This window comes from Phlebotomus argentipes, unplaced genomic scaffold, assembly GCF_947086385.1.
Source record: "Phlebotomus argentipes unplaced genomic scaffold, Phlebotomus argentipes genome assembly contig_6, whole genome shotgun sequence".
Taxonomy (NCBI): Eukaryota; Metazoa; Arthropoda; class Insecta; order Diptera; family Psychodidae; genus Phlebotomus; species Phlebotomus argentipes.
Window position 1 is genome coordinate 1831276 of NW_026776145.1, and position 15356 is coordinate 1846631.

At 37.7% G+C, this 15356-nt stretch overlaps 3 protein-coding genes across 3 annotated transcripts; 1 reads left to right on the plus strand and 2 right to left on the minus strand.

The window, feature by feature from the left end:
* Positions 1-513: 513 nt before the first annotated feature.
* Positions 514-8769, plus strand: LOC132264984 (elongation of very long chain fatty acids protein AAEL008004-like). The gene is made up of 5 exons (XM_059765346.1): positions 514-961; positions 6050-6242; positions 6410-6878; positions 6952-7054; positions 7542-8769. Exons 2-5 carry the CDS (start codon positions 6182-6184, stop codon positions 7836-7838), a joined length of 930 nt encoding a protein of 309 aa, XP_059621329.1. The 5' UTR covers positions 514-961; positions 6050-6181; the 3' UTR covers positions 7839-8769.
* On the minus strand, positions 8703-13465 carry LOC132257373 (uncharacterized). Its single transcript, XM_059754242.1, has 6 exons — positions 13375-13465; positions 12893-13221; positions 12394-12823; positions 9582-9913; positions 9249-9391; positions 8703-9153 (listed from the first exon to the last, which is right to left on the minus strand). Exons 1-6 carry the CDS (start codon positions 13463-13465, stop codon positions 8703-8705), a joined length of 1776 nt encoding a protein of 591 aa, XP_059610225.1.
* A 219-nt stretch (positions 13466-13684) lies between these two features.
* LOC132257383 (elongation of very long chain fatty acids protein 7-like) lies at positions 13685-14738 on the minus strand. The gene is made up of 3 exons (XM_059754253.1): positions 14678-14738; positions 14043-14614; positions 13685-13978 (listed from the first exon to the last, which is right to left on the minus strand). The coding sequence occupies exons 1-3, from the start codon at positions 14736-14738 to the stop codon at positions 13685-13687; spliced, it is 927 nt and encodes a 308-aa protein (XP_059610236.1).
* Between the last annotated feature and the right edge of the window lie 618 nt (positions 14739-15356).

Below are 15356 nucleotides of genomic sequence, written 5' to 3' on the forward strand. Positions count from 1 at the left end.
CTTGGCATTGAAATTGTCGTTGAAATTGCGCAGTCCTTTTGGTCACCGTGTTGTTGATATATGGAGTGACTTTTGGGGTTCCCAGGGTGAATTTGCTCATGAATGAAGCATTGAGGCGCACGATGGGCGATGAAAACTTGCAATAAATTGCCAGTGGCAGCAAAATTCGCAAAAGAGCTGGCGCATTCTCATGTGGTTTTGCAAACGCACCTTGCAATATCACTGTAAATGGTCTGCTCTTGAAATTAGCAATTGTAATAGGGAAAATTTTCATGCCATTGACGAGAGTGTTGAAAATTGGTGCGCCACCCTCGGCCGGCCCATTCGCCACTTTGTATCGATTCGGCCGGAGCGGAGAGACAATGTGCGACGTCGCACCCCACCAGTGAGTACCTCGAAAGCTCTTCGGGCGGAAGCTTCGAGCTTTCGTCTCACCGACTGCACATTCTCCAATCTAATACCTCCCAACCGTACGCTTTGGATATACACGCCGGCCAGACGCACTCGTTCACTCAGTTCCTCGCGAGATTCGGGAAAAATCAGACGTGATTTCGTAGATAAACTCAACCACGCCTCACCTCTTCTTTTTTTCTTTATTCGTTTATGGATCTGCTACCATTTGGCCACATTCGAGCAAAGGCACTCAGTTGAAGAGCAAGAAAGAGTTGATTGATGTGGCGGAGATTTCGGGAAAAGGCATCGCGAAGAGAAAAGGCCTTATATCACAGCAATTCATCTACTAGAAATCAATTTGGACGGGCTGTTCCATCAGTTTGGGATTATAAATGAATCTGTGAAGTTATTCGACACACCATAGAGGAGAAAAGCTCGCAAATTAGTGTGGAAAGTGAAGAACAATTTACCATTTTTTGCTTATATAATTGTGATAAGTTTAGAGAAAAAAGGGGGGAAAAGAGCAAGTCACACGAAGAAATTGGAATAGTCATCCGACAATCATTCAGTGAGTATTAGTTCACCCTTCACAGGTTATGTTAGAGGAATCTCCACTATGATTGCAATGTGCATTGGAGAGAAAATTCTCACATTTCCCCTTATCGATTGGTTGATTGTCGGAGAATTGTCTCGTTCGCCCACAATTTCCCACGCTAATCCAAAATAATTCCTCACATTCTATGAGTAATAAAATTGTATTAATACAATTGAAATCGTATTGAAGTGATATTAACCATGGCAAAAAGTTAATTGTTTATAGAAATAGAATGAATATATGTACATATTTTGAATACAGAAAAAAACATTTGTAATTTTGTGATTTTATGATATGAGTAATAAAATTTTAGAGACTTGTATTAGAAGGAAGAAATACTCAAAAGACCTTTTTGCCATTTTCAATGATTCAGTAAAAAATTATTTCTGGTTATAATTACCTTGCGAAAAACAAAAATATCGAGTCTAAAACTCCCCGGAGATTTGATCTTAAGCTAATCGAGATATCTAAAGTGGTAAACATAACTATATCGTTTCACCATCGAATCAATCCATCATAAAGATTTGCCGAACCTGTTTGGCATGTCAGTCGCGTAGGAATGTTACTGAGTGTTTTGCTTCATGTCTTAGGAAACAAACAAGTGTATTCTCAAATAAGATCATTTGGATTGGCAAGAAGCAGCTCTTCGTTTTTGCCAAAATGATCTTGAATGTTTGGGTGTCCGCCACAGTAAAAAAAATTGCGCATTTCAACTTGAAAATATTATGATATTAAATTTAATTTGACCACCGAGAACCTTGGTCATTCCTTCCAAGTTGAATATTTTTTTACCAGAATTATTCCTAAGTGGTGACGAATCCTGAACGACAGCGTGCCTCAATATGAAGCTGTAAATTTTTATAAACGTAGTTTTAAGCCGCTGATCTTGAATTTGTTGTTGTATTCTTTTTACGGTTTATTCGGTTTGTTCACTATCTCGTATCTTGTGTTCAGTGTGTGCAATATAGTAATTCAAATTGGAAATCCCATAAATTCTTCTCTCTAACTCGCATTAGAATTATCATCTCATCTGTCTTCTGACTCGGTCGTTACGCGTGCAATTTGAATTTCATGAAATTCACATCGCGAAAAATCATCTGTTGATCTTTTCCAAATGCCCAACCCACGCCAACATGAGGATCATATTTTGAAAATATTCACACATTTTTCCGGTGCCTCACACGAATTTAATGTGACTCTCAATGTCGCGACATTGATGAAGAGTCAATGGGAGTGCTTTTTCCTACAACTTATTATCTCATAATATTTTTGATTATAAATTCGCTGTCAGCCTAGTTCATGGGTTTTCACGTGTCTTCTTCGTCTGCTGCACAAGATATACATAAATATTTGTGTTGACTCGGAAAATAAATCTTCTTTCGCAATGTTACCATTGTCGTGTTGCTTTTGTAATCGTCACTGAAAAAAAGAAGTTATTATGTAGATTACTCTTTCAACCATATTCATAATAAATATTGTGTATTTTTCATTTAAATACATCTCAAGTGTGAATGGGAAGTTTCACTGGGATAATTAAAATAATTTACTATAAAATTGTCTTATCTAATAACATCTTGGCACTGCAGCATTAACAATTTTCACTATTTTTGTCAATGACGCAATACAAAATCCCCAGGTAAATGCACACAAATTGCCAAAATAACACGATATGTATCTCAAAATTTTTGAGACTTGTAGCTCTTTTAAATCTAAATTAATTATACGCGTATTCAAGGTCTTCGACAGCTTTGTCGGGATTTGAACAACATCAACAAAAAATCATAGTAAAATATGTACTCATGATTAAGTAAAGAATTCAATCACTAAATATTGAGACTCCTAATGTGAAATATTGACATAACTTTCTATGTTAAACATTCGATGTGAACCTGGATTCTTAGGCGACACTAAAATTCCTAAGTTATTCCATAAATGGTGTGAATTATAAATGAAGTGATAAATAGTATTTATTTGCCGTTAAAATACACTACTGTCAATAGAAAAAAAATCATCTAAATAGGAATAATTTATTTTTGGCACTTTTCTGCCATTCAGCACGCGCTCAATCATACAAATTGTATGTTTAACTCTTATGAATAGTAATTTGAATTGAAAATACGATTGTCATTTCAATATTCAAACATTTATTTAGAACTCAATTGAAATGAACTTCTTGTCATTGGTAAATTTACTTCTGGAACTAGAAGCAGCAAAAAGCAGCAGTTGTAAAACAATTTTGTCAATTAGCGAAGCAAAAAAAGGAAGACGAGCTATTATTAATAATTCAAATGTCTATTAGAATTAATCGAGTCTTCTAAGTAAATTACAGCCAAACAGTTTATGGACGATGAATTCGGAATAACATTCTCTAATAATTTAACACCTTAATCCAAATGTGGATCACTGTTTATTGCAATGACACAAAGTGAAATGGAAATGAATGTTTTCGACCTTGCAGCTTAATATGTATATGCTTCTAATCAGTCACTTCCACAAGAAACTTATTATAAATTAAAATTTATAAAAGACCCCTCTTTCGCAATGGTCCCAATGTGACTCAGAAGGCAGACTTTAAATATAAATTAAATAATGTTTTTTTTTTGACAACGACGGAAACCATGAATTAATCCACAGTATTGAGTTCGAGGAAGGTTTTGTGTCTATTGTTGAGAGGTATCTAATAAATAATTTCTTGTTATTTCTCCTTGTTTGTTTTTATATCGTTAACATTTTCTGAATTACGTAATTCAATTAATTTCCATGTAATAATTGCAGAAAAGCAAATTTCGGATAATTCTTTCTACATATTTAGACAGAACTGTGTTTTCCCAAGAGAATCAAGAGTCTCTTCCCAGTGAAGTGTGTGAAGAGATTTTGAAACTTACCAAACAACACCGAAAAACTATATATAAACTTCTCTTCAATTTGATTAATCACAAAAAATCATTTACCATATTATTGAAGTTCAACATAAAGTTGATGTTGCTTCATTAGATGTAACCTTGACTTAATAGTTAATACAATAAAATGCGATGAGCACACAGCAAATTGACTACTTCTTGCACATGGAAGGTGTATGTATGCAAAGAATGTGGTAATCCGCCAGAAGATGTACTTTGAGCGTCGAGATTATGCAAGTCCACGTTGAGTGGATGTTTATATACAAAATCACCCATAGATCCGTGAATTCGCAAATATTAGCAGAAAATTTCATAAATAAATGCCACTGGCCATTAAAACTGCTCATCTCATTCATGATGAGTCTCTTAGATACTTCTCAGCTACATATAAAATTAGCACTTGGTGCATGTTCATTGCAAAAGTTAAGACAGATGTTAGGAAATGTGTGAATTTGCTAAAGACAAGAGATTGTATACTGCGAATTTTAGACAGTTTGTTACACTATCAACGCAATCTAAAAGAACTTCGAAAAAAGGCAGAATCAAATATCTGCACTAGACTTTATACGTTCGTTTCGCTTCACTTAAGTCACAAGAACAATTCTTCTGCAATTCCAATACAATTACCTACCTGCTAAAGAGTGCCAGTAAACTCCAGTGTTTGTGATTCCACAACAGCGTCTGTGGAAACAATAAACAAAACATTGCACCCTGTACATTGTACTTGAAGAATAAGTTGTGAACTAATTAATTGGCAAATGTGTAACAATAACCTTCTCATATGTCGAACGTAACACATATTGAAATCAATTCTTCAAATTGAAGGGTTCCCCATTGCCAGACAATGTCTCAAGTCTCGGCAAAACACCCACAATTCTTGCAAAATGTAAGAATTTTAAACATCGCATTTAGACTTGTGCAACGCCATATTTTCCAATTCAAGTGCAACATATTGACGTGTTCGGAGCACGCGTTCTCCCGTGTAAAACCTAATTGTAGATTACAAATCAATATTATGGTACAACTTAATAGATGATTAATGACGCAATATAATTTGTATCCTTTCAATGGGCAATTTATCAACAATTTGTGTGTGTTGCGGAGAGACAAATTTCCATTAGATACTTTTGAATAACTTGTTTGACATTTTGTGAGCAAAGCAGCACGGTAAAAAATGATTGATTGAAGTTTTATAGATATTCGAAATATTCAACATAGAATCATAATAAAAACAAATCATTAATTGATCTGTTTCAAAGGGTTTTTATACAATAATTTAAAAAAAAAAACTGAGCCTCACATAAACTGCTTTGCATAAAACAATAGCATTTCAGTTCTAACCTGACTTCTAATATCTTTGCAATTTACATAAGATATTACATGAGATAAGAAATTCATAATATTTTTTACATATAGAAATGTAAATAGGGTTGGTGAACTTGACCATATTGATGAAACTTTACGAACAAAACATAATGTCAGGGAGAGGAATTACTCCGTCAACTAAAACAAATAGGTATATAAAAGGAGAATATCAAAAATAAATCATTTATCGTTAGTTAGTATATCTAACCTGTCGTTTCAAAGAGTACTTGTCTCAGAAATTGAGAGTGAATATTTTTTAAGGAAAGTTTCAGACTCGGTTTCATATGATCGATAAATCTTAGGAGAAATACATGGACAAAATATTATTATCGCATAGAAAGTTTTAATATACTATTTCTCTATTTCGGTAAGTTGTTTTGGCAAAGAGGAAAAAAATATTACAACAAGAAATTTTACTTTATGAACCATTTCACATAAAACATCAAAAAATTTATCGGCTTCTCGCACTGAACCACAAGAAAGATTTAATTGGTGATTTGATCTTCTCAATTCACGGATGTTTCTTAGACTGTGAAATTTGAGAATACCTGGAGAGCGCTCCCTTTGGCCTTTATCGGATGATACAGAAGCGATGAATAATTATATGATATCCGGGTTCAAACTCTAAAATTTTGCCATGGTTCATGAGACGTCAGGCTGGCTGTTGACACGCGAAACACGTTTTATTCCCCAAATGTCGATCTTATAGCGTAAATACCCATTCTAATTTAATATAATTATCATAAGAAATATTATGAGATGTATAATTTAACTGGTTTTCCCTGTTTCTCTTTAGGTCTGCTGAATGAACACCTAAAGTCAATTTGATCGTCTCTTCCGCACAACGCTATACTGTAGTTATCGAAATTTATATAAAATTAGATCATATAAAATTGGTTCGTAAATCAAACAGAGCCAAAATAGCAAAATGTCTCTATACGACAACAGATTCACCAAATACTGGGATTTCCTCTTCACTGAATTGGCCGGTGAGTTGATTATTACGAAATTGTAAGCACATATACTTTCCAAGCTATTATGTTCAAATAAGTGGTTTCGGTCGATAGAGAAAATTTGTGATATTTACGCACATCAGTTGAAATTGGCTTTTTCCCGAAAATGGTTGTTATTTTAAAAATCAATTGACTTTCAACAGATCATCGAACAAATCACTGGCCACTCATATCATCACCCGTGCCTGGACTCACTATTTTGGGCCTTTACCTTTACTTCGTAAGCTCATGGGGACCCCGATACATGGCCAACAGGAAGCCCTTCAAGCTGGAGCGAACTCTCATGGTGTACAATTTCCTCCAAGTTATAGTCAGCACATATTTGTTCATGGAAGGTCTCGATGGAGCCTGGCTGAAGAAATACAACTGGCGATGTGAGCCTGTGGACTTCTCCGAGAGCGACGAGGCTATGCGTGTGGCTCGCGGATGCTACTTCTACTTTCTGGCCAAGATCTCTGAGCTCCTCGACACAGTGTTCTTTGTGCTGAGGAAGAAGGAGCGCCAGATATCCTTCCTCCACATGTACCATCACACTGTCATGCCAATGATTTCCTGGGGAGCCACGAAGTACTACCCCGGTGGGCATGGAACCTTCATTGGCGTGATAAATTCGTGAGTTGATGGCTTGTTAATTTTCTCGTGTACTTTTACTAACTTTCATCTCATTTTTTGCCTTTTTCTCAAGTTTCGTGCACATAGTTATGTATTCGTACTATTTATTTGCTGCCATGGGACCTCAATTCCAAAAATACCTCTGGTGGAAGTCGTACATCACCAAACTCCAAATGGTAAGTTGATTATTCAGTGAAGTCAATCAATTAAAAAGATATTATAATGTCTGGAGAGTACTTGATGCTTTTCAGGCTAATGAGTTTATTTACACTTCAGATATTGTGGATGAGTTTGAATTTTATGTATTTAACTTAATTGAAATAATTTGAATGTATGCCAATTCTCTCAAATCAATTCAATATTGATTAGTTTTATGATGCTAAAATCTCAATTCAAAATCCCTAAAGTCACTTTTATGATATAATAAGGCATTCCAATCGAAATGACTGGAGATGAATCGAGATGGATTCCGAGTCGGAATTTAATGATACACAATATATTAATAGTGTATGATTTACTTTCCTTTTCTTGTGTCAATCCGAGACCATCCATATGAAATTGATTTGATTATAAGGTTAAGTGCGCTTCTTGATTGTCGATCTTCTGCCTTTCAAATATTGTGATAATCCTATTGGTCTTACTGTCCAATCTCTCTATCTTCAGATCCAATTCTGCATTGCATTCCTCCACTCGGCCCAGCTTCTGTACACAGATTGTGGATATCCGCGCTGGTCGGTGTGTTTCACGCTTCCGAACGCAATTTTCTTCTACATGCTGTTCAATGATTTCGCCACGAAGACTTACAAGAAGCCACGTGATGTGCCAACGCGAGATCAGAACGGAAATGCCAATGGCAGTCTTTGTGCAAATGGTGATACATTGAAGTGTGTTCAACGCAATGGATATTGCGAGAAAAATGACTGCAATGGTGCTGACGACAAAGACAAGAAAATCGAATAATTATATTAACAGCCCTAAATTGAATGACAATTTTTCCTTACTCGTCGCCAGAGTTGAATTCATTGAATGCAATAGTCGCATCGTATTCAGGAATTTTTACCAATTAATTTTATATTATTATGATAGTTTTACAATCATGAAGTTTATTTTATGCATTGCGAATGACACCCACATGGTCAATTATTTGTGCAGATATTTTTTACATTAATTTTAGTATAGCATTAAGGTATGATTTATGCATAATTAATAGATGAATAGGTTTTTTTGTATGAGAACTTGAAAAACTGTGGCCTTTCATTTTACACACACCTAAAACTTCCTAACCATTTAAGATGTTTTTGTTTTAGCCCCGAGACCTTTCTCTTTCGGCGAAACTAGCAACACAAATTGGAGTTCAATGATACATTTGTAGTGAATATTTTCGTTGGGGTCAAAGAAATTCATGCACTCACCTTGATTACCTGGTCTTTTTTCTCACTCATGTAGGCAGTCCGAAAAATTTACTGTAAAAGTCTTCGAGGGTCTCAATAGAGATACATCAGATTTATTACATACATAGAAAGATTTGGAATTGACATAAATTTAAGGATACATAAGAAAGATGCGAGATGAAAGACAAAAGCAAAAGGATAGAATATTTATAATCAGGTTGTGTTTCTAGTGTGATATAATATGTCAATTAACCTAAGACGAAGTTAAATAAATTCTTCAACAGTAATAAAAGTGAAACTCTTTTGAGATTGCTATAGTGCAGCAGAGAGAATAAAAAGCCAAAACGAGAATAATAATTTATTTCACTGGAGAAGAACTCTAATTACACATCAATTTACACATAGTTTATCTAACGATTAATGTAACAATAATTTAAAGCAATTTTTGGTCACCATTCTTAATTGTCTTGTTTTGTAAATAAACCTTCTGCTCATTCTGATCGATCATGTCTTTAAGTTGAGTAAGTTGTGCTATTGAGTTTGAATTCTTATCTTTGTTCGCGAGCTTCTTCTGGTGCTTCTTGTTGTACTCCTTCTTGTAGAAATCTCCAAAGAGATACAGGAAGATAATAACGTTGGTGATGAAGAAGAAGGTGTGAGAACGTGGCAATTTGCTGTCCATTATCGCGATCATGGTGAGATAGAAGAGCATCACGCAGAACTGCGCCAACTGGAGAGTGGTGAGGTATTTCTTCCACCACAGGAATTTCTGATATTTGGGCCCCATGGCCGCGATCATATAGTAGAAGTACATGACGATGTGAACAAATGAGTTCAGGAAACCAATGACGAGAAATTGCGGCCCTGGCAGATATTTCAGGTGCCTGACCATGAGAGAAAGTTTAGAGTTCGACCGTGCAATTCGAAATTGAACCTGAGAGATATCAATCATAATCAAAATACATCAATTGTAACATACCACCAAGACCCAATGGCCGTCAATGAGTGATGGTAGACGTGAAGAAAGGAGATTTGATTCTGCTTCTTGCGCAACACAAAAAATACCGTGTCCAAGAGTTCAACGAGCTTCGAAAAGAAGTACCACCAAGATGCACGCCATGCCTTTCGGGAAGAGAGATTGTGTCATCATCGATCAATAAATTCTTTGCTTTCACCCATGAATTAGCACCCAAGCCAATAAATTTTGTGTGAGATTTTTGATAGGGGTGAAAATCCAAACTCACCGCATGCACGAGACCACGATCGTTTGGTATTCCAATTCCCACTACAAATTTGAAGATATCCATGGCACTATTGTCCACCTGAACTGCCTGTAAAATGTGGAGATCATTAGTGAAATGAGCAGAGTTTTGTCTTTGGACGGTGCCGGAACCTGGAAACAGAGCCACGTTGAGAAGATCACTTGGTAGAAGTTGTAAAAGACTAGGAGTCTCTTCATGTGGAAAGGCTTCCGCGATGCCATGAGCTGCGGTCCCAACTTGAGGACAAAGTACAGGTAAATCATAATAATGCCCAAGACGGGTAGTGGTGATCGCATAAAGAGCCAATTGTCGATTTCAGGATCTATTCCGACCATCATCTCTTCATACTTGGATTTGATGTCTCCGATAATTGTCGCCATGACTGTGGTAAATTTGACCGAGGAAAAATAGATAAATATATATTGTTCGATTGAGTGACAACAACGGATTTCAAAGTGTACCAACTAAATTGACCTCAAGACTTTTCACTTGTGGCACCTCGTAAAAAGGCAGAAACTCATACAGCAAATAAATCACAGCAATAATAATATGCTATATAAACATTGAAGCGCAACGAATGAATGATGGCAAATCTCTTTGCATTTCGCCCTTATTTTACTTCTTTTCGTTCAATATCTGCGAATTTCTCTACCGTATACATATGTATGTATATGAGGACAATAATGATTCAGAGACAAATATAGTCGCAATTTATTGTTGAGGACTTTTTTATCTTTCACTCTATTATGAGGTGCATATTTGTCTAATTTTATGCCTGAGAGGTGAAAGTCGAACAGAACAAAAGGTATCTCTCGTATCTCAAAGGTAGCGAAGTCATAATTACTTTGCCTCTCCTCTACCGCCTCGAGAAGAGAGGAGCTGCGATTCTTTCCAGTCACACTGAATATTCACCACAAGAATTACCTTTGATCGATTTGAAGATGCCACAAATGGGTAATAATTCCTCGAATGTGTATTGTGGGAGAAGAAACACGATCACTCACGGTAACGAATCACTATTTTCACGACGATGTTGATGCGACGACGAACCAGCAACAACTGATAAGAATTGGCAGTGGTCTGAAGTACCCACAAGAGACTCCGTTTTTGGTCTTCTCGTGTAATGCAAAATTAATGGAGTGTTGGTTGGAGAGCAATTGACATACTTTGCTCCCTTCTTGCAGATATGCACTTTCTTCGGTGTGTCAAGTGCGATTTTTTGTCCTTCCGCTTGTCTCGAAGTGTGCTGCATAGGGGTGGGAGATCTGTCCTAGTCGCGTGCGACTGGTTGCTTGGGAAAGTGATCCCACGATCTCGCGAAGAAGAGCTCTCCATGCGGAATTCCCCTTCAGTGCTGCACAATATTATCCATACGCAGTGACAGTGCTGAATTGTTATGAGACCCATCAGCACTACAAAACTCTACATCATTGTTGTCATAGGCAAATTCAAATTAATAGTTCCGTTACGTTTCTATCGTATGCGGCAGGTAAGCACTCTCATGTGCACCTTGTAGTGGTTTTCACACTCTCGTGTTCACATTTCTTGCATTTTTCGCCACTGAGGTGATTATCAGCGTCGCTTCTCATTAATCAGCTTTACGTGTTATTTACATGAAATTTTTTATAAAATTCCCTCCATTTACAGCGTCTCATCGCTTTCCTTGTCATATTAGCCAGTTTTATGATCGGACGCTTCGCCCCATGAAATCAAAAGTTCTTTATTTTTCACACGCGTGCTCGATGCCGGATTTTGGAGATTATTCAGCAAATTTATGATACATGATCGAATAACACACAAAGTAGACAGTAAAATTTGCTAATTTATAATAAATAATATTTTCTTTTCTCCTCCTAGTGAATATGAAAAACTGAACAACATCAAAACACATGTCATTATTTTAATTAAACGTATACGCTTGAAGTATTCATTATTAATTCTATTTACTCTTTACATAGATTTATTAAATTGGGTTATTTATGTATATAGTATGTTTGGTAAAGCCCTTCCGCGACGGTTTCTGTTGATGTTGTCGACCCAGAAATGCCTAAAATTCCAGCAATATTCATTTTTATAAAAGTGATTTCAATTTATTACCGATATAATAAAAACAAATACGAAAATCCATTTAAATATCATATGGTAACCTGTTGGAAAACAATATCAAGAGATACGTGCACTTAATATGAATTGCCTCTGCACGATTTTCACCCAAATTGTTGTCAGAGTACCTCCTGGAGGAAATTGAGTGAAAATTATGAGGGAATAATTCATTAAGATGCAAGAATATTTCATTATACTCTCTTTTGCCATTCGTGACACCTTATTAATAACATTGAGCGGCGGTCAAGGGAAACAAATCACATGCAAAGGCGAAATGGTACTTTGTCATCGCGATCAATTTCCAATGATGCTCCCACGAGATCCTCTTGGGGACACACACCTGAATAAATATGTCAGAGTGGTTGGCGTGATCAGAAGCAGTCAACTTTCACTGCAATTAAAATGCGATTTTTCTGCTCAACAGCCGAAAAATACAGCACGGAGGGCAATGAAGGGCACGGTCTTGATCTTGAGAATTGGCAGCATCGCAGCGCTTCTTCGTCGGCAAAGATGATGAACGCATGAGGCGAAATTGCAATTTTTAACTCTTTACGACTCGGCGATGCTTATCGCGTTTGGGTCTGATTTCGCGCTTTTCTTTTAGGGTCATCCACGCACCGAACAAGAGGCATTTTATATTAAATCAGCGGAAGTGCATTGAATGCAAAGCTGCGACGAGTTGGCAAAGACAAAGTATTTCGTTGCAACAGCGCACCGATCCAGAAAAGGGAGACGCAAATGGGGATAGAATTACGTGTTATATTTCTCTCTTCGCCACGACCACACCCGATGGCTTCTTACGTATGTACTCGCGGTAGTAGAAGTCGGCAAATAGGAAGAACATGAAGAGATTCTGCGGTACCATGATGATGACCGGGAAGCGTGGATAGCCGCAGTCGCTGGGAATAAGCACGAGCCAATGCATGAGGATGGCGAAGAATTGGAAGATTTGGAGCTGGGTCAAATACTTCTTCCACCACAGGCTGCCCTTGTAGCGGGGACTGATTGCCATGAGGAGGTAGTAGAAATACATAATGACGTGAACGAGGCAATTGAGAGTGCCCATGAACGCGCCGTGTCCACCCGGAAGGTATTTGACTGAGTGCCAGGCTAACAATTGCATGCCTGTGTGGTGATATACATGCAGGAAGGTTACTTGGTTTTGCTTCTTTCGCAGAACGAAGAATACCTGAAGGAAAGAGGTGAAGAAAATGGAATTAATATAGTGCTTCGTGGGAGAAAATATCAGAGTTCCCACCGTGTCGAGCAGGTCAAGATTCTTCAGGAGGTAATATGTGTAGAATCCCCTGGCGATGGCTACTGCCCTCTCGGAGGTGGCGTAGTCCACGGGCTCACACAGCAAACTGTAGCCCTGGAAGTAGCAGAGCCGGAGACTGTCGAGCAGTAGGTTAAAACATAGCACTATCTGCGCTGCATTAAATGCTATCATGATGTATCTGAGATTGAATGGCTGTCGCTTTTCCATGAAACGTGGTCCCCATCTCAGGACGAACTGCAGATACAACAGGAGCACGGCGATCGTGTAAAAGGGATTCTTCATCATGGGCCATGGATACACTCTGGGGTCTGCAGATGAAAGAATCTCAGAGCTAGTAATTGTGAACCTTTTGGTACATATTTCCACACGAAAACACCATCGTCATGCTCAGGAGAGTGCACTTTGCATTCAATTAGAGTGATAAATTTGAGGAGTAGTCCAACTTTACTGTCACAGCTTACATATCACCACAAGATCACCCGAGCACTCACCGCTGACTTCTTCATTGAAGTAGATGTAGAGTTCGAAGATTTTTCTCAACACATACGCCATAATCACTGAACAATTTCACTATAGGGGGGACCACAAGGGACTGGGCAAGCAAGTGTGATCGGCAGAGTGTTCAGCACTTATTTATTCCATACTGGCTCGCATAGTTAAAGAGTTGTACACAAGGGGATAATTAGAATTGGTAATTGATCGCAATATAATGTGTATTAATGGAATCGGGTGCCGAATTGGGAGTGAAAATTCCTCTAATTTCTCATCAGATTACTTCTGCTTGTGATCCTCAACTTTTTCACCATAATCCTCTTCGTCAAGATTCACTTTCAAGGCCTCGAAATATGCATTAAAATTTCCATTTACGTGATTGGCCTTATCTGGACTGTTCTTGACCTCTGCTGGGGTCGCTTTTGGGCTCACATACGCCCTATAATAGAAGTCACCGAACATGGCCAGCATGAAGATATTCTGGGGAACCATGAAATATGCCGTGAACTTGGGGAAGTCGCAGTCGATGAAGAAGAGTAGTAAGTAATGCACCGTGAGTATGAGGAACTGGATCTGTGACGAGAAGAAGTGAAGTGAAATCAGACAAAATGAAGACATTATCAAATTCCAATCATACCAATTGCAATTGAGTGATGTGCTTCTTCCACCACAGGTTGTTCTTGTACTTGAAGCTGAGGGAGCTCAGCAAGTAGTAAGAATACATGGCGACGTGAACGAAAGCATTGACAACACCAAGTGTGACATTGTGCCCTCCTGGCAGGTACTTCACGCCTATCCATGTGGCCACCAGCATCCCTCCATGGTGGTAAACGTGCAAGAAGCTGATCTGTGTGTTCTTCTTCCGCAGCACAAAAAACACCGTGTCCAGCAAGTCGAGCACCTTCGTTAGGAAGTAGTAATATACGAGCTTGACAATATGGAGAGAATTCGGCGAGCTGGAGTAATCGAGGGGCTGGCACAGCCAATTGTGCCTCACTGAAATGAGGACAATCATGGCCGAGATCAGGAGATACGAGCAAATAGCAATTTGTGCCACATTGAACACAATGAGAATGCGCTCCAGATTGAAGGGTTTTCGCTTCTCCATTATTTTGGGGCCCAATTCCAACACAAAGTAAAGATACAGCCCGAGGAGTATTAAGAGCTTCAATGGATTTTTCATCATCGGGTAATCCGAAGTGCGAGGATCTGTAAAAGAGCGATTTTATGCACTTTCACCTTTCGATTGATTGGATATTCACTAGCATTTACCACTGAGTTCGTCATTCACATAGTGATACAGCGCAATTATTCTCGTGATAAGTTGAGCCATGACTCAAGAATAGTCACTTTCAGAAGGAAACTCTGTGAAACACCCTGTGATCACCAAGTAAGAAGAAATTAAAACGAATTCTAACAAAAGAAATTAATCTAAAATATACCAAATACATATGTAATATTAGGAACTTTAATCAAAAACTTTGGGAAAGAAGTGAAAATCACGCAATCGATTCCACAAAAAGGGTAAAATGACTTTTCTCAAGAATCTAACAAAAATTTTTGGGAGTGTAAATTTTAAAAATCTAACGAAGAAACAAAAAATTCTCTTGATGATAAAATTTGACATTTTTCGTATATGTACTAGAGAACATAAAGTTTCCTTTTACCACTGATAAATCCACACTAAACGCACGGTTCTTCACTTCGTCTCGAAGTGTTCTAATCGACCTTCGAAAAAAGACTAATTCAGCATTGCTACATACTTAAGTAGTTTGGGTATAGTTGGCCCGAATAAATGCAAATAATACTTTATTTATGCAGAGGTAAATGTTGGGTAAATGGGTGTCTTCCTTCACACCCGCCCCGGACTCATTGATTGTGTCGTTTCCTGGTGCGAAAGAAGTAACATGAATTGCACATAAATCAAACATAAAGACTGAAGCTGTTTCGG